The sequence below is a fragment of the Apaloderma vittatum genome, unplaced genomic scaffold (genome assembly GCF_000703405.1).
Source record: "Apaloderma vittatum isolate BGI_N311 unplaced genomic scaffold, ASM70340v1 scaffold21412, whole genome shotgun sequence".
Classification (NCBI taxonomy): domain Eukaryota; kingdom Metazoa; phylum Chordata; class Aves; order Trogoniformes; family Trogonidae; genus Apaloderma; species Apaloderma vittatum.
Window position 1 is genome coordinate 1 of NW_009705510.1, and position 27,044 is coordinate 27,044.

Below are 27,044 nucleotides of genomic sequence, written 5' to 3' on the forward strand. Positions count from 1 at the left end.
CCCGCCGGCGGTGCGGGAAGCCGTGCTGGAAAGTTTACGGTGAAAAACAGCGATGCCTGCAGACAGCACGGGCAGTAACTTGCTGCCGGCGTCAGCCTGGCATCCTCTGCAGCTCTGGACACGGAATGTTCATTCTCTCGGCACCAAGCGATACTTTTTTCTTTCTTTCTTTCTTTCTTTCCCCCCCCCCCCCCACATTTCTTTCTTTCTTTCCCCCCCCCTCCCAAATACAATGTCTGTGAAACGTAGTGATGCTGCTTGTGTCTTCCTTTGAGTCAGGGAGGTCCGTGGAAGTTGGGAATACGCCTGAGCCAGCTTTTAATCATGTTTTCTAGCCTCTAGACCGTGTTTTCTCCTCCGTGTCTCAGTTTCTCCACCTTTGTGAGAAAGTGGAGTGCCCCTCCACTCCCAGGGCTGCATAATGCCCAAAGCAGGAGCAGATCCCAAATCCCTTCTGGCTGTGTTGGGAGAGAAGAACAGTTACACAACTGAAGTGCCCCCGGCTCTTCCCGCAGCACAGCCTGCTTCCACACGTCCCAGAGACCTGTTGTAGTACATAACAGCAGGGATGCTAGCAGTAAAAGCTTTCACGTAAGGTTGGGTAGGGGAGTTCTGTAAACTGTGGAATTTTCACCTCAGGCACAGTGTTTTGAGACAAAGTCCATGTCTGAGTGACACAGACCCTTCACAGAGATGATCTTGTGGCGAGTGGGCTCAGCACAGTGTGTCCCCGCACAAACCTATTGAGCTGGAGGATCGACTTTTAGAGCAGCAGATTGTAGGTAGCCCGTGCAGAGCTGAGATCTGGGCTGACAGCACCGTTTTGCAGCTGTTTGTGCTTTAATTCTTCCATAATAAGCTAAAGGGTTCCTTGTTCACAGCCTGCTTTGTGCAATGTGTTTCCCTGACAGTGTGTTAATCTTGCACGGCTTTGAACAGTGTCTTCGTAGACAACCTGCGTGCTCCCTGACCTATCTTGAAATCTGCACCCCAGGCAAGGGCATGACTTCCAGGCTGAAAATGAGTCCCTGTTAAACCTGAGACCAGAGAAATGATGTGCTGGAACTCTATTTTTTGTTGTTCCTAATGGTAGGACAACAATGGTGTAAGCTTTTGGAAGTTAGTTTGCAATTTTGTGCCCTGATGACTCAAAAATCTTATTTTTGCTATAGCTTTGGGATGGGTAGAAACAAGATATCAGGAATGCTCTAGTCTGTTAAATGACTTCATCTCTAATTCAACCCACTCTGCTGGGTAATTCACATCACTTTCTGTTTGTTCTCTAATACAATGTACATGATGTCTTTTAGACACCATTAATATTGAGTGAAACTAAGTGCTTCCTGCACAGAAATAATTCCTGTAGGATGCAGTTTGCCAAGGGGGTGTTCTGTGACAAGAGCTGTATTTTGTTAATGTGATCCTGATAGGAATGAGAAGCTTAGAAATTTTCTGCTTCTGAGCTGAACTTCTTTAAACAACAGTTTCATCATGCACCCAGTTGTGCTGGCATCTTCTTGGGCTCCTGTACTTGTGTTCTAGCTGGGAAGGGTTTATGACCCACGTAGTGGTGGTAGAAACACTTCCCTTGGGAAGAGTCACAGTGAATTGCAGTACAGCTGTAGTAGTTCATTTGGAGAGTTTAAAATTAAGCAAGTGGGGATTTGTCCTTGCATGCTGCATTTGGAGGGGGGAGATGAGGAGCAGATCACTTCCAGTAATGCTAAAGGACAGTCTTCAGAGGATTTCCCCGGGATTAAGGTAGAAACACCTCATCCTAATGTTTTGGACGTGATGCTGAGTGTCAGAGCTGCAGGACAAGAGGTCGTGATGGCTTGACCCTCTGTTTTCTGCTTCCCCTTGAAACCTGGGATCTGGGGCTCAGCCCTGATGCAAGTGTTAGCAACTGGGCCAAGTCTTGTGGCTGTGGTCCGGTCTCCTCTAGCACAGCAAAGTTCAGTGTGTCCTGACGTCCTCACAGGTGTCTGGTGGTCTGCTCTGCAGTGGATCGGTGGAGAGAGAAACGTTGGATAAACAGCCTTGTGCCAAAGCTGGGTTTGGTCCTGGAATTTGTGCGTACACTGTACTCAGGATCAAATACAGAGCGGGGGAAAAGGTGAGCAGAGCAGGGCTGTTCTGATACAAACCCACAGCTCCGTAGCTCCGTCTCCCACACTGTCTGCATGCTTTAAAGGAGTAGATGTGGTGAACTCTGCCTAGTCGGAAGCTGTCTGATTAAAACACAGCTCCTGTTTCGATGGGGAGTGCGGCTCTGGCTCTCCATCTGCCCGAGAAGGAGCACGTTCCCTTGCTGCGCTTCCATCTTGACTGTCCTGCAGCAACAAACTGTCTGCCCAGGACAGTGTTGTTGTTCATAATATGCAGAATGTGTTGTTGTGAGAGAAGTTGTCAAAGCTTGTTCTTCAGGGCGTAAGACGATTGCAGAGATCAGGAAAGCTCTTCCACTGCTGACCCGACCTGCTCCCAGGCACATCGCTCTCTCTGGGCTGAGCATGACAAACTTGCTTACTGAACCAGAAATCAACTTTCTGTCTGTCAGGGTGCTTGGAGATGCCCAGCTGTGAACACAGGCGGTGAGGCAGCTATTCAGACAGAGCAGTGGATAAATGTTTAGCCTGAACTTGTTCGTGCAGTCTTGTAAGAGCATTCACACAGTAGTTATTGCATTAATTTTATAACTCGTGATAGCTTGGTTGTCTGGGTGCGAGTCTCACCATGCAGGGAGTACCCCAGCTCTTTCCAGATTTCCTCTCTGGGAGGAGAGAGGCACTGACTGAGGGGTAGAAGTGATTTCTGTCTTCTGCCTTGATGTATCAAAAGCAGAATTATGATGCCAAATGAAAACTGCCACAACACTGAGCTGCAGGCTGTTCTAGCTGCAAACTGTCTGGTGGCCGGTGACCAATGTGATGGGGTTTGTAGATGTTTCGATGTAAATTAGATAAAAAGTGGAATTCTGACTTAAGCGACAAGATTTTCTAATCACTTGAAATCAATTCACTTAATGACTGGCTTTTTAACCTTTATGTGAGTGACAGAGTTTTATGCCTTGTCTACTTCATGCTTGCTGTTTCATCCAAATCAAAATGAAATTACTCCATTACAATTACAGCTCTGTCGTTCCAGCGCTCAAGAGCACGGTTTAGCAAAAGATCACTGCAATTTGAATTATGGTGTAAGTGAAGAAGTTTGTACTGTCTGTCATATTTTTAGAGCTGGCTTGGCTTTCATCAGCCTTGCTGTAGAGTGCACAAATGATATTGTAGCAGTTGTGCTGAAACTTCGTATCGATAAGCTGTAATGTTTTGCCCAGAGTGTTTAAAATTGAGTTGTTTGTGGGATTAGACCATCAAAGTGTTACACAAGGTGGTATTTCTCCTCTGCTCTGGCATTTGCTTTAAACTCTCACTTCCTTTCTCGCCCACCCCTTACTTTTGTTGCTTTGCAGTAGGTTTACATGTCCTTTAAATCATTTAGGGAGGAAGGGGACAGGAGAAAGTATAAAGTATCATGACTCCAGTGGCTCATTCCTGAGTGGGGAATTAATGTGGCTTAATGAACTACACCAGCCTCAAAAGAGCTGCACCGGTTCCACCGTTTGCCCTGCTGTGTTTCTCTGTTTGTGCTGACCACTGGGCTTGATGAGAATCACCAAAACTAGACTAATTTGTCTGCATTGGCCTTCGGGAGCGTGCTTCTTCTGGCTTGGTGTGAATCTGTGGTAATTTTGCCACAGTCAGTGGGCTCATATCAAATATATTCTGAAGGAGCTGGGATAGTTCGAGTCCTCTGTCCTGCCTTCTTGAGAGTGGCTTTGAGAGAAGCGATGGGTTTTGCTGCAGGCGTGGGGGGGCTGAGGGAAGGCTGGTGAGGAGGAGGCAGATCTCTGGCTGACGAGGCAAAGGTGTCCAGAGCACATCACGTTCTGCAGGTGCTATCCTGGGAAGGAGGTGGCAGGACCACAAGCTCTCTGCTTGGGCAGGAGTTGCCACTCCTTTCAAACCAGCCTTTCCGTTTCCTGCTCCGATCGTGTCAAGTGGGCATTTAAAAATAATTATGAGATTAAAACTGGTTGTATGCCCTGTTCACTTAGACGTTCACAACGGCAAACAAGGTGATCTCTTCAGAGACAGTAATATTTCATATGAGGTAGAAAGGGCTCCAGCTGCCTGTGCTCGGGGTACCTGTGGTATTCCTAAAAGACTGCTAAGAAATGACAGGACAGACGTGCAGCCCTGAGCCTTGGAAGCATATTTAGAGCAATTTTACCTTCCAGGCAGCTCACAAAAAAGCGAGTTTAATTTGATTGTTTCTTGTATTGCCCTATTAATTGATTATCGTTACCTGAGACTGCTTATTTGCTGTAGTCAGTAATTACCCCTGTACTGTACAGGCATTGTAACAGCCAGTGAGAATGAGTGCACCTTGGTTTCTCTGTCTGGTTTTTAACCCTTCCAAGTACTTGTGTGGAGCATCACAGGCAGTCATGGTTGAGATGAACAAGGAATGAAAGCAATACATCAGTCCCCTGATTCTGTAAAGATATGAGGCTTGTTCATTGAAATGCCGGCTTTCTTATCTCTGTGTCTCTGTCACTGACTGATCCAGAGGCTCAAAACCTATCGTCTTCCCAAGGGATCTCGGGTAGCTGGAGCATGGAAAAGAAGGATGTGACTAGCATCTACCCCAGTAATTAGAGCGGTACCCTAGTCCTTGGTCTCTAGATCTCCTTAGAAACCAAAGAATCCCAAGAACTGCACACAAAAAAAGCACCTACATCTCAAAACACAGGTGCTGTGCAATGCCGCAGGCTTCTGCTCTGCATTTCTGTCCTCTAAACAGTTTCCATTCTCACTTCTGTAGCCAGCTGAGCTCAGAGGAAAAGGGCAGAAAATGTGAAGTCACCAGGATCTCCCTCTAGGAAAAAAGAGGAGGGGAAAAAGGTCAGTCTGGAACTTGGAGGCATCTATGTTTTAAATTTGTTTTAATGCTCCTTAAAGGGAAGGGTTCACGGCAGCGACAGAGTGTAGATATGGCAAGTGGTGTTCCTGGTTTCACAGGCGCATCTGATGACACAGCGGGGCAGGCTCGAGCTCTGGACTTCGCCGAGGGCCCGATGGTGAGGCTGAGGCGATGCTCTGTTGTCGCTGTGAGCTAATCTGAGCTGATCAAATTAATACCACGTGTACCTTGGAGCAGGGTGAACTTGCACGTACAGTCAGTCAGTGGGGAATGTGGGTTTAGCTGTTGCACTCGAGTTAGGAGTTTGCTGCTCTGCCATTGATTTCCCTCGGTGGGCAAGTGCCTTAGTCATCTGTTTCCCTTCATTACACCAGCAAATCACAATCAGCCCTAATGAAATCAAACGACATTATACTGATGTGAAAGATTAGAATGAGGTCTTTAATCTCTCGTCTTCTCATAATGCAGGCATGATAGTACTTGGCATCGATATCGGCTCGCTCATCAGGGTTAGTATTGTTAGGGCATCCTTGAGTTCTTGGAGCGTAAGTGTTTAGTGGCTCCTTGTAAATAAACAGTTTTGCCTTGGTAGAGAAATGAAGATAACGTGAAGGATAAACGCCTATCTTTCCTTCCAGTGTATATTAGAAGAAAACAAAAGCGTTACTGTGCAGCATAGCACACGAAAATATTTTTTACTCAGTGTCTCTGTCCTCAGGGAAGGCAATGGATTTTCTTGACACCTTCCTCAATGCCATGTCTGCTCAGAGAATTATTCGGCTCTAAATCCCCTCGCCTAAACCGACAATGCATCTGCTAAAATGATTTGGCTTAGTTTCTTTTGACTGGATGCTCTGTGAATTCTCCCTGTCATAGAACACCAAGTGTTTAGTAAATACAGCTGAAGCAGGGCCCTGGGCAGCCCAGAGGAACTCTGTGCCTGCCAGCTTCTTGCTGCTGGACTCAGAAACTGCATCTGGGCCTCTCGGAGTGAGATGTGCAGGTGGGGAAGACTGGAAGGGCCCCTGCTTGGTGTGGGCACTGACTCAGTGGCCCTTGGTGCTTAGACAAGTGCCTTGCTCCTTCCCTCCATCGATTCTTTCTAAGGTAGCTTTTCCTCTAACCATGCCTAGGCAATATGGGTTTGTTGATGTTTCTCATTATATTTTTCAGCACTGCGTTTGGTGTGGAGTGGAAAGAGAAAACAAGAGGAAGCAGGAGGGGAGTGCTTTGATATAGATTCCCCTCTTGGACCCTCCCACCCCAGAAAGCACCTAAACATTGAAATAAAGCTATGTGGAATTTTCTGCTCCTCTTAGAATTGTCCTGGACTTGCCTGAGGGATGCGATGAGGGGGTGGGAGGTAAGAAAGCTGTTGTCCTGAAGCAGGGATGGGGGGGTGTCAGTCCTTGGAGGGGTTAGGGAGAAAGCCCTGGAACTAAGATTTTGCTTGACCTTTCGAGGTGAAAGGGACATGGGTTTCCCAGTGCCTTGGGGCTAAATGTGCGCAATCACCATAATTATGCATTAATTTGCATGCATTTGCATAAGTGCAAGTACTTGAAAGCCAAACTGCTGTCACCTTTGCCTTGGGAGAGGGGGAGAGGTTGGATTGTGCCTCCTGCAATTCTCATTTGTCTTCTTGACAGGGAGGCCACTTCACACCCGCCATCCCCTGTGCTGTGTTACCCACTGCTTTCCTCTCCAGTTCCTCTCACCCAGCACTCCATCTGGAGTGCCTCCTCTTCCCTTCATCCCTCCTTCTGTTCCTCTCTCCACCTGCCTCTGTGTCATCTTTCTCTTGTACCGGTTTTCTTTGTTCCTGCCCACCCCAGCCACGTGTCCTCCCTGCACAGGGACAAGCTGTTTGCACACATGGGCGCAGACCAGTCTCCTGGTTCCTCTGCACAGAAGCAGTTCCCTGGTCAGGCAAGATGGGGAGGGGATGCACTTGATCCAAAACACCTTATTTATGGCTCCAGACTGCAGTCTGGAGCAGGGGAGGATCTCCTCTCACAAACTTGGCCTTAACCAAAGTGTGTGGTTGCAGCTCGAACAGCCTTACGCTTGTCCTGCCTGCAGCGGATCCCTGGAGCAAGCTTCTGGGGATGGGCAGGCAGGTGGTGCCCCTGCCTGCTCTCTTCTACTCTGTCCTTCCTGCTGGCAGAGGATTAGCTGCAACGACTCGTCTGTAAGAGTCTCCCTGTAAGAGGTCTCGTAGTCCTGCCCGTGCAGCCCCCTCCCCTCCGTAGCAGACATGGGGAGCCTCATTGTTCCCACTGACACCGAGATGGTTTTCCTGTGCCTGTCGGAGCCCAAAAGCTTCAAACTACCTGAATGCAGCAGGAACACCCCAGAATAGCACAGGGAATAGCGGTTAGACAAACTTCTGCGAATTGTTGCCTCCATGATGCTGGAGCATGCTGTAAAAGCTCCCTCCTGTGGTATCTCTGCATTTCTTTCCACTTCGCAGCTTTGGTTGGTTTGAGGGGTTTTTTTCTCTGAGTCTGTGTTTTACTCTTTTGGGCACTTGGTGCAAACTGCGTGGTACTTCAGCGCCTGATAACCTCTGCAGTGACCTTTGCAGCTTGCAAGTGGAACGAGTGCTTGGATGCCCATTATCAGAGCAGCCCAAGATGCCAAACAGCTCCATGAGTCTGTTATTACTGGAAGAAAGCAGCTTGCGTGTGTAGCAAGGGGGAGGATGGCTCGTAGTTAATGCTTCTGGTATCAAACTGTGATCTACCCGCTAACAGAATGAATTGGAATAGATTGCTCATTTCATTAGCGGCGACGGTGAGCGAGTGGGCTGTATCTGTACAAGACGTGTATTTTATTCAGGCTGCCCGAAGAATACTGGTGATTAATTGCCATTGATTTCTGACATCTGTCTTCCTACTGGGAGAATTTTTGAAGGCCCGGAAGATACTTTTACATGGCCTTCAACTTTCGGTGCCCTCGAGGAATGGAAAGAACATGGGGAAAATTCTGGAGGTGGCAGAGAAAAAGCCTTCAGTAACAGGAGACGTGCTGGGCAAGAATGACCTGGCACAGGTGGGTGCCAGGAGAGGTGGCAGCTGTCACTCTGGATCTTAGGAGCATGCTGCCTTGTGTGTTGTTTTGGTTTTTTAGAAGTAATAACTTAGCTCTTTTTTAAAAAAAAAGTATGGGTAGTAAAGGTATGTGAGATTTATCTTTCCTTTTTTTTTTACTATTTTAAGCAATCTAGTTCACTCTCAAAAGACTTGATAATTAAATAGAGTGTTGTCAGGGGATCAGCGTCATTATGGAATCAATCTGCCCTTTTCTCTGGCACTTGCTGCTTCTAATAACATTTCTAGGCAATTGGTGACTGTTTCCCTGTGAAGTGTTTTGGCGCTGATCCCTAGATTCAACTAAATTATTTCCTTAAGCTTGTCTTCTAGCAGGTGTGCTTGCACACTGTGATGTCAGTGTTAAACCTTTCATACCATGGTCTGCAAACACATTATAGATGGGCAGAGCCGAATTTTATCTGAGTCTGGAGTGAAACACAACAGCGCTGAACACGTAGCAAGTCCGTGAAATGGCTTGAGAAGGGAAAGGGAGATGCAGTCTACGGTGTCGGATTCTGCAGAGGGGATTAAAGGAGGTGGAATTATTGTATTTAATGGTCTACTGCAAATGGTTTAGGTTTGGTGTGCCTGTCAGGGAACGCGCTTTCCCAAAGAGCCTGTGGGATGAATTATGCTGCTGCTTTCATGGAGGTGTCTCTGCAGTCGGGACACAAGACAACTTGTGTGCCTGTGAGGAAGAATTTCTTCCTTACAGCATTCCCATCCAGAGTCTCATCTTTTCTCTCTGTGGGTCTCACACTTTTGGTGTTGGATGAAAACTGGCCTGAAAAGCTTTTTTCCTTTTGTCCTAGGGAGTTGGGGTGACCTGCATCATGGGAGATGTGTCCTTTGTCTGGGCGGGTGCTGGTCCTCTCGCTTGCTGCTGTTCCTTTGTAAGTAGGACTGACAGTGGACTTGTGCCAGTTTGCTGGAGGCCTACAAGGAAGGAGTGGTGGAAACTTGTCATAAAGCCCCTACACTTCCACCTGTGTGCTCGGATGGGTGTTGAGACCCTCTACAAACACTTTCCAGAAGGCCAGGGTCTATGCATGGTGTGGAAGAAGCCAATGGGATAGGACTGGAAAATAATTCCTGCTTGTGGCTTGATATTCAGAGACATTGGCTGGAAAATGTGTCCTGCTCTTTGCTGTAGATACAGTCCCTTTTGGCCAAAATGCCTGCGCAATAGCAAGGAAGGATGCACTGAAGAAGCTGCCTGCGTGGTCCCTGGTCTGTCAGTAATTAGCACCTCTGATCCCCGGATTGTCTGTTAGCCCCTTCTTACCAGCCCGTAGAAATTGGATTGAAATGAAGCAGAGGAGAGAATAAACTTGCTAGGGCCAAGATGGCATTAAGAAATCTGTGGTGAATGCTCCACTAAGGTGGTTGCTTGGATTCCTCGTAGGAGCCAGTGTTGAGGCTAGAGCATCCTTCAGCGGGAGGCTTCTCCCAAAGCACTGCGTAACCTGAAGAGCAGCTGGCAGGAGAAAGTCGTTATCCTGTGCTGCTAATTTTCCAAAGGTGCTAGATAATCATGCTCAGTGGATGAGAAAATTGGTTATGAGTTTCTCTGGGATGTCAAATCAACCTTGTTTCCTCCCGACTCTGAAAGCTGCCAAGAACCTGATGGAAATGTTTATTAGCAAAACTGGAGGGATGAAATGGGGTGGGCCAGGGGAGGAGCAGCTGAGGGTACCTGTGTCTCCTGTGACCTCCAGCTCCCATGATAGGCCTCTTATTTGGACAGGAGCTGTGCTTTGGCTTACTGGAGCTGATGTGCTTCTAGGGGAGGTTAAAAGCAATGATTCCTCAGGCTATTTGTGCTCGTGGTTGAAGAAGGATTTATCCCCTGATCTGATACAAACCTGGGCTTTATCCTAAAATTGGTAAAAATGAAGAATCCATTCAGACTGATGCAAGCTTACGAGTCAAAAATCTATTCTTATAAATTACAAATGGATTCAGCTTACAAACGGGCTCCAGTGGCTGAATTTGAGACCGGTGCCTAAGCATGTTCTAGGCAGAGGCTTGAATGCTTGCTCATTTAAGCGCATGCCTGAGGGCCATGAATCAGGGCTGTGGGAGACTTCCAGGAAAAAAAAAATCAGGTTGGGGTTGTGGTGGGAGGCATGGAGGCTCAGCCACAGGCAGGGACATTGTCACTGCGTAGATGTGATGCCACGCCATGAGAGAGTGGCTGCCACCAAGTTTCTTGAGGGCTTGTGGGGTCACCTTGGATAAGATGTTTCCTGCCTTGCCTCTCTGCTTTCACTTGCATTTCCTGAGGCAAGCACCATCCCTTTCAGCATGTGTAGCACCTAGCACGAGGGCAGGGAGCGGGAATCCCCGGCTGCTGAGGTCGGTGTCGGTGGCTTTACCATCATGAGCTGCATGGGTGTCACTGTCCACCCAAAAGGTGCAGGTCACCTGCCAGTGGGGATGGCTACAAGGCCAGCAGAGCTGTGTCCTGAATTGCTCAGAAGTGTAGAGAAGGCCCTGATACGGTGCTGTTAGAGTCCTGCACTAGCTCTTCAGGCGTTAGCAGTGGAGCTGTGCTGGGGGAGACCCACTGTGCTGGGTCTCATGTACTCACCAAGTACGTGAGGGCCCTTGGTAACCCCATGAAGGACTACACAGCATCACCAGCCTGCCTGCCTTAGCTCTGCCTTCTGCCAGGAGAGATTGTCACCAGCAGCGTCCTGATGGGCACTGCCAGCTTCTGTTCCCTCCCTCTCCTCTCTCCTCTTGAACCCAGGCTTCTGTCTCCAGCCAGGTGGCTGCTCTCCTCCCTTCCCTGCTCTCTGCTGTCATCTTCATGCATAAAACATCTCCCCGTTGACTGAAATCCCATCTCTGGGTGGCCTTGTCAAGGGAGCTGCAGGGGGACATAAAAAGTCCCTTGTAAATCTCTGGCCTCTCATCCCTGGAAGCCTCACTGTGCCTCCAGAGAGCAGCTCTGCTGCTGTTCCTGCTCTTCCAGGGGCTGACATTTAGCCGAGGCAGGCGGGGAGCAGCCAGCTCTACCTTCCGCCAGCCTTCGGCAGTGACCACTGCTCTGTCCTCCAGGCAGGCTGTGGACATTGCCCCGAGCCTGGCACAGAACCAGGAGCCCTGCCTGCACATGGTCACTTCTGCTGTGACTGGTGTCCCTCCTGTGGGGTAGAAACCCCAGAAGGTTCCCTTCGGTCCCTGCTGGGGTGGATGCTCTAAGGAAGTGGGGAAAGGGGATCCCTGCGCCAGACCTGAAGAGACCTGCCTGGGAGCAGGGTGGCAGTGAATGTGGGGACAAAGAGGAGACAGCAGCTCACTGAGGACCCTGTGTATGCTCCTGATGCGGCCTCAGCTCCGAGTTTTATCTTTGTTCCTTCCTTAAATTACAGTGATATTCAGCAGCTGGCCTTGAGCCATTGTATGAATGTAGACAGGTGAGGAATGCCCAGGATCAGTGCAAACAGAGAGCCTGCTCTTTAGAGGGGAAAAGAGATGGGAGTGCAAGCATCAGATAGGATCACGTGGCATTTCTGTGGCAGAGGGGGGACTGTAACCCTGAACAGTTGGACAAATCACTGATTATCCTCATCATTCGCCTGTGCTTGCTGAGGAGTTGCAGCGTCATTCAGAGATAAGATGATGTTCATGGGTCTGTCCATGTTTGTTGCCTCAGTACCTCGGTAAGTAAATGACATTACACAGCCTTAAAAGAAGCTTCCGTAGAGATGGCTCTAGTTTGAATGAATGGAGAATCTTTCTTTGGGGAACCGTACCCAGTCTCATGGGGGTCACCTTGCACTGGTAGCTCTAGGGTAGGTGAGAAGCCTCCCTGCCAGCCCCAGCTCGTTGCCCTGGAGTTCAGATCATCCAGAGCCTGCCTGGCAGCTTCCAAAGGGCCTTTGAGTCGGGAAGCTGAATTGTGCCCAGAAGTGCAAATGGGCCCTTACACCATGGTGCCCGTCTGAAAGCAGTGCCCTGGGGTGGACAGCAGCCTCAGAAAGAGCTCCATCGTCTCAGTGAGGCTTGGGCTGATGCCAGCAAGGCTGGAGCGTGGCAAGCACCTCTGCCTGTCCGCCAGCTAGGCTGGGCTTCGCGTGCCTGCAGGGAGAGACGAGGTGGTGGCAGGTGGTGGGTTTGAGGGACTGAGGAAGCGAAAGGGAAGGGGCAGAGGTTGGGGAGCAGCCCAGGATGTTGAAGCACTCTGCGGTTGTTCTGATGGGGCTGTTGGTTTTGCAGCCCTTGTTTAAGCTCTCCAGGCACGTGATGACCTTGGGAGCATGTGACAAATTTCAGCCAAATTGCTAGATGTGATGGAGATGCTGAACTTGGAATTGGCAAGCTGGGTTCTCTCTAGCTCTGGCAGGGAAGGACAGGAGTGCTGCCAGGTCAGAGCTGGGATCCAGCCAGTCCAGTATCACTGACGATATTACTCTTCACCAAAGAGCTGCTGGTATTAAATTTTCCTGGTCATGAGCTTTGCTCGGCAGCTTCTCTGCTCAGTGGGGAGGAGAGACCTTGCAGGAGCAGCTCACCAGAAGGATGTATATATGAGGGGAAAAAAGACCCAACACGCCAAAACACCTCCTTTCTGAGAGCAGATCCAGAGTGTTAATGTTCCAGAGGCCTCAGAAGGAATCAGCACTTACAGCTGTCCCCAGGGAGAACTTCTATACATTAACTGAAGTTCACTATAAAGCCTATGTGAGCTTCTCACAGGGGAAGCTGGAGGAGCAGAGGAGCAATTGCGGATCACCTTATCTGGGTCCCAAGGTCATCTCTGTGCATGCTGTTTTAAATATATGTATATATGTAGTAATTAGTGTACTCAGTAATTGACTGCTTGTGCTGGGTAAGACAGCTGGTAATAAAATGGCAACAGAAGCTGAATTTCTGGGAGCGTTGGCAAGGAAGGCATCAGGAGCTTCTCCAGTGGCAGAGTTTGGGGTTGAGCTGTGGGGACCAGAGATGCTGCTCTCCTCCAGCATTGATCCCTGACCTGCTCCGACTCCTCTCCAAAGCTGCAGAAACCGTTCAGGTTTAGCCCATCCTGGGGTTCCTCCTGGCTTGACACTACCCACCTTGCCTCCCATACTCTGCTTCACTCTGCTCTCTTTCTGGCTGATGAGGAGGGTGTATTTGCTTTGTCAGCAGCAGCTTTGCCTTAACACTGTTGCAGTTCAGGAGAGAATAGAAAAATCTCAACTTTTTCACTAGCTTTTTAGGTAGCTCAGTCATTCACTTAGTGTTTGCAGAGTGGCCTGAGATCTTTCAACCTCAAGGAAGAGCAAAGCTATGTCACCCTAGGGTCCTAAGACAGATCATCCTTCCCCCTTCATAGGCATTAACTCCCTCTTCCCCTTGTCTTCCAGGTACTGAAAGGCTGCAAGAAGCTGAACCTGTCAGTGCATTCGGTGGGACGCATCCCGGGGGGTTATGTCACCAACCACATCTACACCTGGGTGGACCCGCAGGGCCGGAGCGTGTCCCCGCCGATGGGCCTGCCACACCACCAGAACAGCTCCCTCCGCAAGGACAGTGAGAAGAGGAGCCACCTCCAGCTCCTGCAAGAGGGAGATGAGAAGAAGGTGAGCAAGGGGGATCAGGCACAGCCCTGGGGGCCTGGCTGCGGTTGCCTGTTACCATGGAGATGCCAACCCTCTTCATTCCCCTCACGGTCTTCATTCACGTGATTCTAGCCTCCACTGGGATAGCCTGTCTCTCCTGAGGATACACTGGATCCTAATTTTCTCCCTTGGTCTGTAGCTTTCCCTCCATCTCCCTCGAGGAGTCCCGTAGGACAGGTGAAATTAGCTCTGTTCCCATTTGACACAAGTAGAACCTGAGCTGGAGACAAGGGGTTGTCCATATGCAGACTTGTGTGGCAGCGAGGGTCACGCCAGGAACAGTGATCAGAACTGAAGTTGCTTTTAAAGCTTTCCTGAACAGGTTGTTGTTTTGGCTGGAGTCTCACTGCCAGTAGGGTCACTGAGAGGCTGACATAGATGTTATGCTCAGGAGGCCTTGTGGGTTTGGAGAGCTAGATCTTAGAGCGCATTACTGCCCTGTTCCTGCATTTCAGATCTTTCCTCATCTGTTTTCGTGAGGCTTTCTTGGGTCTCTTGGCAGTTTTGTCTAATTTTTTTAAAAAAGCACTGATTTTTCTCTTCCAAAAATGCTATAAAATAAGATTATTTTCGTTTTCTATTTGGGGAGGGGCAGGTTGAACCAGGAAGGGCCTGAGCAGTGTCTGTGAAAAAGGAGTGGTGCCTGGGGGAGCTGGTGGTGTCTGGTCAGTGCTGGCCACTCCGACAGGGCCTGGGTCTTGGGCCTTTGGCAGAAAGGAAAGCACATCAGCACATCTGATTCCCAGTCCTCTTCTCTTACTGTGAGCTTGCTCCCCTTTGGAATAGCCCTTATTCTAAGTGAAGCCAGCAAAGGATGTGCTCAAGCTGCAGTATCTGATCTCAAGTATTTCATGTTTCTTGTCCCTCATGCTTCCCATGCCCAGACAGATCCAGAGACTTGCAGATGCATTGGAACAGTGCTCAGATGCCCTTGTGGTGAGGCATAGGCTGGAGGGGCAGACTCTGCTCGCCTGCTCGGTGCTGATGGATAGGGAACCTGTTCATCCTGTACAAGCAGGACGTAGTGTTGCCTCAGCGGTGTTCATAGAATATAAAAGTGTCATATGAGTGAGCAGGACACTTGCTCCCCAGGGGCACACAGTGGCTTGGACCCTTGGCATGTTTCTATCCTTCTACCTCGAGATTGCTCTGGCTGTCCCCAGCACTCTGATTTTATGCTTAAGATGTCCTCAGCTCTGCCTGGAAAGGCTGTGGAGGGATCTGTAAGCTGGAGCCTCCCATCTCGGCCAGAGAAGGGGGAAAAAAAAAATTTAGTACAGGATGAGACAGTTTGCTGATGAAATATTCATGTGGATCACAAGGGAGAAGGGCCTATTATTTTTACTTTAAGGAGAAGAGAAAAGCAGCTGCTGCTGGCTTGCTGGTGTCCCCCACCCCCTACTCCTCAGTGTCACCTTGACAGAGCAGGCAGCCACTCTTTGAAGCTGTAGGTAAGGGATTTTTCTCTGCCCGTTGTTCTTTGCTCGGTGCTGTGTAACGACAGGAAATACTGAGAAGCCTGCGGCTGTACGCAGCCCTGCCCGGTGCCTGAGCCTCGCCAGACAGCCCCTTCCCGTCCGTCCCCCGGGAGATGTGGTTACAGGTGCCCTTGCTCTCTCTGGGCAGCTTGGACTGGCCATCAGACCAAAGCACCCTCTGCTCTGCTGCTCCTGGGCCTCAGCTCCTCAGGGCTGGCTCCCAGGGGGTGCGCAGTAAAATGAACCACCTGAACTTTGCAAGTTAGAAGAGCTTGAATTAGCATAGCTTAATCTGCTTTGGAAGCAGAGGAAGCCGTGCTGAAGGAAGGCCACGTTAAACTTTGAAGAGTATCCGTGCTGGGCTTGGCTGCTGTTGGATATGCTCCTCCCAGGGTGTGAGGGGGGCCCCGGTCAAAGTCACCTGCTGTGGTGCAGGTCTAGCTGAGCTGGGCTGCAGGACCTTGGCTCGCAGAAGTGACTGTCCTTGCTGTCGGTGCTTATTGGTGTTCTGCTCACTGGTGTCAGGGTGCAGCTTGGTTTGCATTTTGTGATCACCTTCACTCCTGAATTCCCATCGGTGAGACCTGTGAAAGAAACTGACTGGATGCTGCACCTTTTAAATTACCAAGGCTGCCCAAACACTTCTGTATCCAGAGATGCCTTGCTTTGCCAGCTCACGGTGAAAGAAAACTCCACCGTGGTCAAAGGCTGGCTGGTGTGGTGAGGAGAGCCTGACCTGACCTGGCTCGTGGATTTGAGGCGTTATTTGGTGTGACTGCCTGTGTCTGAACACATGCTTCAGGGCATGAATTGGCTGAGTCGCTGTGTCCTGACTTACTGTGCACCATCGGAGATGAAAACATGTCCCAGAGCACAGGAACAGCCTGCCTAGAGTTTTTTTCTCTTTTTATTTGTATGTGTAAATATGTATATGTATATTTAACTATTGGAAGGGTGGCTGTTCTGTTCAAATACCATGCAAATAAATGCAATGTGTCCCTGGTTAATTCAAGTCAGTCAGCTGTAATTGACAGGTACTCGCGAGGGCTATTTGATTTCTGGATGATTTTACATTGTGAGGGAAGGGCTGAGGATTAGCTGGTTATTTTTTTCCCTCCTGTATCCCCTATTTCTAATCGATCTGAATGTCCTGCAATACATACGCAAAAGCTTTCAAACAGGCACCGGTTGGGAAAGTACAGTAGAGATCGGAGTTTGGCCGTACAGCAGGGTGATGTGAACCACCGAGTTTGTTAATGCATGGCTACAGCTCAGGAAGCCTGCAGGGCTACTGTAGTTGAGGTGATATTTCCAGCTTTTGCGAGGTTAAATTCAAGGTTGGTGGAGGCATCCTACATTCATCAGGCTATAAAGATATCCGTGTCTGGCTACCTTTCCCTCCAGTGCATCTGTTCTCTATGCCTGAAAGCACAGTTTTTGTAGCATAGTTTGCTTATCTGTAGGCAGAAGCATTCATTATCAAAAGCCTTGAAATGGAAACCGCTGCTGTTGGCGGGTGTGCGATAGTGTAACCGATCGTCTGGCAGAGGAGGGATCTGGTGCACGGCTGCGTCCCTTCCTGGGGTGGGCGCCCAGGCGGTGGGATGGAGCTGTGGAGCAGATAGGCTGGTGTGCAGCCGGTGTGGTTGGGCTTTCAGCTCCTTGGGGAGCTTGGCTGTAGCTGGTCTGGGGCTGACATATTCCTTGTGCTTGGCTTTCCCTTGTATTTTTGTGTTCACAATGGGATTTCTTCACCGTCAGCTGCAGAAGAAGCTATTACAGGGCTTTGGGGAGTTCTTGGTGGACTGTCAGCTCTCCATTGGCTTTGCTTTCACCATTCTGTTCTAGTCAGCGGTTCTGGGCCAAAATCCAGCTTGCACCAAGTTTGAGTCCAAGACTATTCTGTGTGGATGAGCAGGAGGTGACTAAGATCTGGGCCAATTATTCAGTGTAGACTTGACCTAACGTGAACGTTATCTCATGAAGGGACACAAGAAGGGCTGCAAGAATTAAAGGGAATGGAGGAATGAAGGAGGTGCTGGCACGAATGCATCTGTGGTTGTGCAATTCTTATTGCACTTCTTGACACTTTTGACATCTGTTGTCTGTGGTAGGTTGAAGAGATTATTGTTTTCCCCAAGTTTTGCTATTATTAGTTTCCTGCAGTAAGAGCAACCTTCCCTGCAGCCGTAATCGGGGAATTCTGTGGTTCATCAGAGGCCTGTACCCACCTTCTCCATAGGTGAGGTAGCCAGTGACACAAAGGGCTTGCACTAGTGGAGAGCTCTGGTGAAACGTTGTTGGAGCCACGTGTCTCCAGGACAGACACAGCAGCAGGTCACAGTCCCTCAACACCATCCCAACAGAGGATGTAGGCTGCCTGCTTCCAGTGGTCACCTTGTGCTTCAGGGCAGTTTGATTTTTATGATCTGTCCAGCTTCGGTCCTCCAGATTTTTCACAACAGCAAGGCCCATTTGTGCTGTGAATTGTCATTGATGTGCTTCTGGGATCAACAGCTTATTTCATTAAAAGCACTTGGGAAACCATCAGCCAGCAAAAATTCATAGGTGCTGCTGACTTGGGGGGAAGATGAACTGTGCAAAATACTCTGCAACTGTCAGACTGCTAATTCTCTGAGAAATACCATTTCAGCAGCTGAATCATTTCTTTAATGTGGTTATTGCCAGGGGAGCTGCTTATTCCTTTAAGCTTTTGGTGCAGCAGAAGAAAGAAAATATACGTAAAGAAGAGAGTGCAAATGTCTCCTTGCCTTCAGGCAGTTCTGTATCCAAAAGTAGCTGTAATTATTATAAAAAAAACAAAAAGAAAAAATATATCTGTGATAACATTGCCTGGATTGAATGTTTGAGACACTAATGGTGACTACTTGAGCATGAAGAATAAGAGATGCAGGAGAGATAAGGAAGGATTTCTTTCTATTAGATTGTAATGACATTTTCAGTATGAAGTGGTACAGCTCCCCACGTCCCCTACTGTTTGCTTGCTCTGACCTTGCTGGGGTTTGCCTTGGTTTACAGCTAGGAGCATATCCAGGCTACTCAGGGCTGTGTGGTTAGTTCCCTGTGGTAACTGGCCTGAGCCGCTGCTCCTCCAGTTCCCTGGGGCTTAAAGGTATCCTTGTGCCTTGGCTGCTCTGCAGCACTGTCACATCTGACTTACCCCAAAATGTCCCCTGGGTCAAACCTCAGCTTGCCTCACCCGATGCTGGTGGGCAGCAGAGCCATCTCTTGGTTATTTCAGACACTTAAAGCAGAAAAAAATAAATAAATTGATCACTGTGCTGCGTGAGTTGAGCCCTGCCCGGCAGAGGCTTGGAGGTGGCTGCCAGCACATTTCTGCCAGCAAAATCCCCATTGTGGCCGAACAAACCTCCCCCTGGAAGGGAGGCTGATGCTGGGGCAGCTCTCATGGATGTGACACCCCTGACTCTGCTGGTCCCAGTGTCTCCGTTAATGGGTTGGGAGCCGGCTCTGTGTTCCTGTGAGCTGGTGTCACAGGTTTGCAGGATGTCTCGACATAAGCCAGTGGGGTTTCCTTGGTAAGCAGGAGGAGGATGAGCCCTGCGAGGCTCCTCAAGTGGCATTTTTGTTGTACGGCACCAGGAATGGCATGGAAATAGCTGTTGGCATTGGCGAAACCTTCTCAGCCGCTCACGCAGCTGTGTGCCGAGTTGTACTGAGGCAGAGTAATTCTTGTCTGAAGTGATAAAATTGAATCTGTCAACAGGTAATTTCATAAACCCAGAGAAAGGAAATCCCATGCAAGGATCAACTCAGAGCAAATGCCCTCCTGATGATGGCTTTTTTTTTCCTTCATTTCCCGCTACAGGAGGCGGCAGATGTTCCAGCATTGAAATCGAAGTTGTGACCTTGATCTTCCAAATGTCTCTGTGTTGTATACGCAGGAGTAGCCTGGGGCTGGACACAGCCTTGGTACAACATAGGGGAGGAGGTGGGGACTGTGGTGTCTGTGAGCCTGATACTTGTCCCTTCTCAGCAAGGCACAGGGGGGTTACCTTGCTTGGATGTCCTCAGTTTCCCCCACAGAAGAGCTGCCTTTCTGCACAGCCTTGCTTGTTACCTCTGTTGTAGGGTGGTGTTAGGACAGCTGTGCCTTTAGCAGCTTGGAGTGATCCCAGCTCTTGCTGATATTAGTCTCCGAGGTTCATTACAGCCTCTCACTCGGAGCTTCAGCCTAGCAGGGCAGCAAAACAAAGGGAGAACAGAGGAGGGAGGAAACATAAAGTGGAAACACAACCAAAATGCCCTCTTCTGGGACAAGACTTGCACAGAAGTGTTAATCATACGTGTACGAACCTGCTCACCTGAGTGGAAAAGCCCAAGCACCGTCCAGGAGATGGTGTGTTGGAGTCAGTTCCCATCACGGCAGGAACAAGTTGCGTTGGTGCGAACCACTGGAAGCAACAGCCTGGTCACAGTGGGGGTGTTTACCTCCCTCCTTGGACAGCACAGCTCGGCTTGTGCTTCCCTGTTGTCCACAGCCATACCTGGAGCGTGATGTTACGGCACAGGGGAGGTACCCCCAGTACCTGGCATCGGGTGCAGACTGTGCCAGCCTCGTCTAACACCGTCTCTGCAGAGTGCCTGTCATTGGAGACAGCCTCTGGCAGGCTGGAGGCCCTTGGAAAACAGTGTGCAAAATAGTTCCCCCCTCTGATCCCTAAGCCCTTAACATGGAGTGACTCAGCCTTTGCTTCATCCTGGCAAGCAGCTTGTCTCTCCCTTTGGCTCCTGAACTCCTTCTCTCTGCTCCTCCTGCCTGCCTCCCTCATCACTCTCCTGTCTGGTGGCACTGAGCCCCTGCCTGTGAGCACTCACTTTATTTCTCAGCTGTTCCCTAAACCCACAGTTTGTCCGTAAGCCGAATGCTCCAACAGTGGTTGTTTCTCCAGCTCCTGCTGATGCTGCCACGCTTTTCCCGGCAGCCTGGGTTTCTGTTGCTGTTTCCGCAGGGTTTATTCAGAGAGGCGTAGGTATTAGTTGATTAAGAAATGCAATTAAGTCCTCAACAACCCAACTTTCTGGGATTGCCAGCAGCGACATATTTTTTAAGTAATGCTTATTTTTTTTTCACACAGCTTGGATTTGCGTGAAGGTCTGTCAGACTTTGATTCCTAGGGGCTGTATTCGTTGCTTTCTGCTGCTTTGAAGACTGGGTTTGCCTGGTGCGCCCGTAAACAAACCAACTCAGGCAGCAGCACGCCAGGTGAATAGGGAGAGGGAGTACCTCTCACTCGATCTGTTGATATCGGAGCGGGGAGAGCGGCTTCTCAGCTTACCAGCCCGTCAGGAAAATGTAAATGTCTTGACACAGAGCTACCCCTCCTGTTACTGACTCCAGGGGAGTGCTGGCATGGGTTTTGGAAGTCCAGGAACTTGTAAAGAGGGAGTGCTGCCGTTACCAGTCTCTTCTGACCCTGATCTGTGATTTTGTGCACTTTGCAGCATTTCTGCTACTCGTATTTTTCCTGACGTGGGGGAATTTTTGAAAAGTATGGCCACAATGTGAAGAAGTTAAAGTAGAAGGGAAACACTGGATGTCATTAGGTGAATGGGAAGAGAAAGATTTTGGAAAGGTTTAATATTTTTCTGGTTTTAATAAAACCCAGTAAAATGTTCTGTAAGTAATCATAGTCCAGAGCAATGTTTTCATGTAACAAGAAAGTTAAACTGCCCTTGATTTTGACAGGCACACGCTCTGCTGGTTGGGGACAATGCCCGCTCTCCTTTCCAGCCTGAAGCATGAAGGTCTCTTTATGGTTCCTTTATAATCCTTCAATCCTAGAGTTGTTGCCAGCACTTTGTGCACTTGAAAGCAGGGGAGGGATGAACCCAGGGAATGCCAGTTTTGTGCAGCCCTAGACAAGGACTGTTGGTGTAGAGGTAGTTTATGTCTTAGAGTTCTCTCTCTCCGGTTTTCCACATTTCTGGAGCACAGGGAGTGGAGGACAGCGATGCTGAGAGCCTGCCTGCGTTGGGAGCACGGTTGTGGGAGCACCCCAGCTTTAGCACACAGATCTGAGCTGATGAGACGTTAATGCAGTTGCCAGCCAGCTGTGATACTGTGTAGGAAAGTAGGAGCCGTTTTGGCATCCATTACTTAAAGCACAAAATTTTGCAATCTATTTCCCTTAAGTAGATTTAGGTCCTGCTGTTGATTTCTGTCTTTCTGCTGCACCACCACCAAGATAGAAAATGCATTTTCAATACCAGCCTCTCTAAGGCTGGGCTGAATTCCCTGCATGATGCTGTGTCCTCTGGAAAGGCAAGTTAATTAGCGACTTGAAGCTGGAATGATTTTTCCATCCAGGTAAATCAGCAAGCTTTTGATTTGACTGCAGTGAAGAGTTTTAAATATAAAAGCCATTCACAAGCAGTCTGTTTCTGGTTGTTTCTATCAGTGTGAAACACATTTTGGCTTTTCTCATTTGTTTTTAATCCTGCTGTCTGTTTTTTTCTAGAATTTACTTAAAAGTTGGGACAAAAGCAAAAAAAAAGAAAGCAGCCCTGGAGCTATTCATTTGGAAAATGTCGTGCAGTGAGTGAACAAAGGCCATTTTAAATTGAGAGTCCTTAAGGGAGCTAAACACAGGCTTGCTCATTCACTCTAAATTCTCACCCGAACTTTCGTATATCGTCAAGCCCTCTGAGTAGGAGAGCTTGGAAGAAGGCAGATGGGAAGCTGCCCAATAGCTTTGGCGTACCTTGCAGAATCAGCCCTGCAGCCAGCATGTGGGGGGGAAAAACAGCTGTCCAGGTGCTGTGTGGTGCTTCAGCCTGTCAGAGGTTTGCGGAAAACACTAAACATGTGTTGCAGTATGTGCTGCCTGTTCTGGGCAGGATAGATGGAAAATCTGTCCTGGCATTATTAATTAGCAATAAGAAGGCACATGCCTGTGCGGAGGAGTCCTGAGTGCCCAGATTCCTCCTGAAATAACGTTACTTGCTCCACTCGAGGCATTAACTTCCTTTTGTGCCAGTGCATTACTTCTGGATTTGTCACCTGAATGTCATTCTATCTTTCTTCTTCCAAGTTTTCCTTTGGTAGAGCCAGACTTCTGCATCTTTGCAGCGTGATCTGCCCTCTCACTCCACTCGAGCCTCTGAATTATTGAAAAACAGGAAAAGAGAAAACAAACCCTAATCATGGATGTTGCGTGTTCTCCGTGCTTCAATGGAAAATTTCCCCCTTGGGAGAATTGCCCCATCTGCCTGTGCTGCTCTCTGAGGGTGCACTGGCCATTCTGTACCTCTAAAGCATCTTTCGAGGCACAGCCAGCCCCGACTGTTTGTCCAGGCACAGGCAGGTGGCCAAGCCTAGGGAGCCACAGGAGCAGCCAAACCTGCTCTCCCCTCTCCTCTGCGTTGCTACAGGAGCTGGCTGCAGCAGGGAGGGGATATTGCTGGTTGTCCCTGCTCTGTGATGGGGCTGTGGTCGTCTGGAGGCATCTGCAGAAGGGGCTCTGTCCCAGGGTGTGTGCCCCTCAGTGGGGAACTGGGGCAAGAGCTGGTGCGAGCAAGGGAGACGTGGCTGTTGTGAGGAGCGTGGAGCTGACGTTTCTTTTGTGCAATGCTCAGACACCTATAAATGACTGTTCGTGTTCCTCGCAGGTGAATCTGGTCCTGAACGAAGGGAAATCCCTTGGCCTCATGATCCGAGGAGGGGCAGAATACTCCCTGGGCATCTACATCACCGGCGTAGATAAAGGCTCCGAAGCAGAGAGCACTGGCTTAAAGGTAAGAGTGACCCTGGAGTCGGCTGCAGTGAGAGTCAGAGCTTCAGGCACTGTGGCTGCAGGGCTGTGTCAGCGCAGAACTGCTGCTGTTCCTACCCCTCTGCCCCTGCCCAAGCAGGGCTCTCGATGGAGAGGTGAGTGTTGCATTTCTGGGGATGGCTTTTCACAGCAGGTTTGGACATTTTGGATACTAAGGCTAGAGAGAGCAAGGTGGTCGTGCAGAGAGGGAGATGGAGCCTTACAGCTTCTGGAGTAGGTTGTACTTGCCTTCTGCCTTAGCACATCCCCACACCTGATTTCTTCCCCTTGAGGTAGGCTGGGGTTGTTTTCCTGCAGATACCTAAGAGTGTAGCCTGGACCTGTCAGGTGAGGAAAGTCACTCTCACTTCCTCGAGCTGACAGGGAAGAGCTTTCTATTAAAGATCCTGGTTCTGTGACCTCTTCCTGCATCTCACATCCAAACTCGTTATATCTGGAGCTAGTGTTTTGCACTAGGTGCTGTTAGCCTGTCTGCAGGGAATGTGTTTAGCTGCCACGATGAGATTTAGCTACCAGGCTTTCTATGGCGAGAGCACGTGTGTGCTAGTTTCCTCCTGCATCACTGTCGTTCACAAGGATCAGGCCTTAAAAAGCAGAAACAGCAGGATCACCCTCAGGGAGAGAGCAGAGCTGATCTATCAGCAGCCTAACTTGGTGTGACCTCCAGCTACATCAGACTCCCTCCACAGTCAAAGAGGTTTCTAAAGGATGCTCTGGTTTGCCTGGGCTCTTCTGAGGCTGCGCTGGCTCCAGTTTTGCTGTGGACCTCTTGTAATGCGAGATCCTACATCTCTTTCATCCCATCGTGTACACACGCTCACACATTGCCTCTGAACTCCTCTGGCCTTCCCATTTGGACAGGGTGGGACATCCCAGGACCTTAGGTGTTCCTGGAAGGGGAATTTGGCATTCAAGTGTTATGTGTTCTAGGGTGTTCACCAGTAACATAAGTTGGAAAAGGAGCTGTTGAACTTACGATGTTTCTCTGTGCTGCTCATTAATGGGGCACGTCTGGAACTCAGACTCCTCAGGTTGTAGCATTTTGCTTTATCCCTCAGGGTTTCTTTTCTGGTGTGTTTGTTCTCTCTAAATCACCCAACTTCCTGCAATCACATTGTGACCTTTTTGCTTCCTCTAGTCCAGCCTGTGGGCTCAGAGGTGGTTCTTTCACTGATCCTTGTGTCAGTCAAGACTCAATGGGTGTTAAACTCCCTAATATTCTCTCAGGCTCTTGAAATGGTGCTGGACTGCTGAGGATCGAGGGGTAATCTGCTCTGATCCCCTCTCTGTATTGTCAAGTGATACATTTCTCCCTTGTTCAGCCCTGGAGAGTTGAGGGCTAAGCCTTCAGCTTTGCTCCAGTGGTCATTTAAATCTGTCAGGGCTGGTGGAGGGGGCTCTGATCTGGATTTGGGCTGGGGCAGATACTGTCCTCTCCCTCAAGCTGCTTTGGCATAAAACCCTGGGGCCTATCTAGCTGAGCATTGTGGTCACCAGGGCTCCCTTTATAGACAAAGGAGAAAGAGGGACACATGTGCAGGGATAATTCAGCCACTTCTGAACTTAAAGTTGTCTGCTGCAGGGTCCTGTTCCTCTCTGCTGACTCATTTTGACACAAAATGAAAATGACATCCCTGGAGGTTTGGATCAACCGGAGCCTTTAATGTCCCCCTCAGGTCTTTAGGAGGGAAATGGGGTTTTGGACCCTCACAGAGGAGAGGCTCACTTGGGCTCTAGGGATGAGGAGCTGTAGGAGCATCCTAGGGAGATGGCTGAGAGTGTTTCTCAGGGCAGCAAGAAGTGAAAGCTGCTGCTGGTGACTCCCTGCAGACCAGCCTTCTTTCCCAGAGCTAAGTTTCTCCTCTGGGCTGATCACCTCGCAGCCGCTCTGCCTGCGCAGCCGGGATCTCAGCGCGTGCGTGTTCATTACCGCAAGGTCGTGGTGAAAGGCAGCAGGGACAGTGCTCTGGGGCACAGGAGTTTCAAGACAGAGATGATAAGAGGCACAGGATGGTTTTTTTCTGCCTAATAGAGCTGGAAAGAGAGGAACTGGCTCGAGCTGCCCCAAGCGTCACAAGGGTGACATTGCTGAGTCAGAGGACCTGCCATCTGAAGCAAGCGTGTTTGTCCCCAGCGCCTGCTGACCCTGTGCGAACGTGTCAGACTCCATCTCATAACCACCATAAGCCTGAAAGATTAGAGGCAGGAAAAGAAAAAGAAGTTGCATTATTTTCTGAAGGTTCTTTCTGTTTGTTTCATGTTTAGTGCTTCCATGCTGCTCCAAATTCTTCACTAACGCACGGGAAAAATTACTGCTTTCCTGGGTTCCGTCTGCCTGCTGACAGCTAATGCCACACTGCAAACACGCACACGCAGGGAGGTTCACGGCAGCGTAACACGTGGCTTTATTCCCCCGCCTCTCATTTCATGCCTGCTAGGAAAGCAAGAAAATAATCACAGGCACACCACAGTCGAAGAACATGGAACAACACCTTCTACTCCCCTCCGTCCCTACCAAGCAGGGTCCCCCCACTAGGGCAAATGTTTGCACGCCAGAACCTCTGCTTGTTGATTCTTTTTTTCTCTTTCCTTGCTGTTCTGTTTTCTAGTAACTGATTTGTGCGTGCCAGCAGGCCAGTGCTTCTCCGAATGTCAGGCCTTATGCAATTTCAGATACGCGCAGATGCTTCCCACCATGATTTGTGTGTGCTGCAGGCCTTAAATTTAGAACTGCTTGGAGATTTGGAGATAAAGAAAGGCCTTTTATGTTCTGCTGTTAGACATGGTTGGGTGTAGACTACATCCACAGCTCCCTGAGCTGCTCCTGGTGCTGGTGGAGGGGATGTGATGCCATGAGGAGGGAAGAACTGATGGGTAAATATGATTTCCAGGTAATTCATTGCTCTCTCAAATAGAAAACTTGTGGATTTGTTCAATTTGGGCTCAACCCAACCTTGCTGAGTTGACAGGAAGGTTCCTGCTGGCATTCCAGGCAGTGTGTGTTTTGCTGCTTTCACTGAATTTATTACCAGAACTGTTTGAGTTGATTCTATGGGTGGATGTTGTACTGAGGGACATGGTTTAGTGGTGTTGATAGGGCTGGGACAAAGGTTGGACACAATGATCTTTAACCAAAACTGTTCTATAATTCTGTAGCAGACTTCTCATTTTAGGGAAAACCTGCTTGCCTCTGTGGCACCAAATCAGAATTTTTTGAACATTTTTAATAACGTGTTTTACATTTCCCTTACATTTTGATTAAAGGGTGAACAACACAGTACTGAAAGCCAGTCAAAACCCAAGAGGTTTCTCCTAGGCCCAAAAGCTAAGCTGGCTTTCATCTGCTAAAGGAACAAGGGCCACGGTCCTGCGGAGTGGGTCCCGGAGGAGATCTAGCCCTGCCAGTGCCAGTTTGGGTACCGTCGCTCGGTGGCCACGAGGCAGAGAGCTCTGCAGGTGCTGGCAGAAAACAGGCTGGATTGCTGCAGTCAGTCAATAATTAAATATTCATACTCTTGGCCTTGGCCTCCTTTATGTTTATTCATTCATGAAACTTCTGACAATGCGTTCTTTGGGCCTGTTTTAAAGTGTGCTGCCTCGGTGTAAGTTCTCAGGCTGAAAAAGTATGAGTTGGCAGAGGACTGCAAAGGAGGAACATGAGCCAGTCTTGTTTGCTTTCAGCTTCTGTCCTTCCTGCCTCCTTCATGACATTCGCAGTGATGCTGCACAGGAGCTGAGCTTGTTCTGCTGGTATTTCTGGCTCTGCTCATCCCAATTTCTTCCTCATTCATTTTTTCTGATGGTGTGTTTTGTCAGGTTTTTTTTTTTAAGCATTTTTTTTTCCTATTCTCTTGACCTTTACTTCAGAAGTAACAAATTTCAGGTAGTTTTCTTTGAACAAACAACTTAGTATTGACTTTCCAGCACAAAGGTTGGGGTAAAAAGAGGCTGCCCGTGATCCATGTATATCACAGAATGTTTGGGGTTGGAAGGTACCTCTAGAGATCATCCAGTCCAACCCGCTGCCCCAGAGCAGGATCACCCAGAGCAGTCACA

At 49.1% G+C, this 27,044-nt stretch overlaps 1 protein-coding gene across 1 annotated transcript in view; it reads left to right on the forward strand.

Annotated features, from left to right (window-relative positions):
• Positions 1-13,438: 13,438 nt before the first annotated feature.
• DFNB31 (deafness, autosomal recessive 31) overlaps positions 13,439-27,044 on the forward strand; it is a gene marked incomplete at both ends in the record, with an annotated part of 29,279 nt that continues 15,673 nt past the window's right edge. The window contains 2 exons of the mRNA XM_009865450.1: positions 13,439-13,654; positions 22,825-22,950. Coding sequence (XP_009863752.1) covers positions 13,439-13,654; positions 22,825-22,950 — 342 coding nt within the window. The remainder of the gene's footprint in view (positions 13,655-22,824; positions 22,951-27,044) is intronic.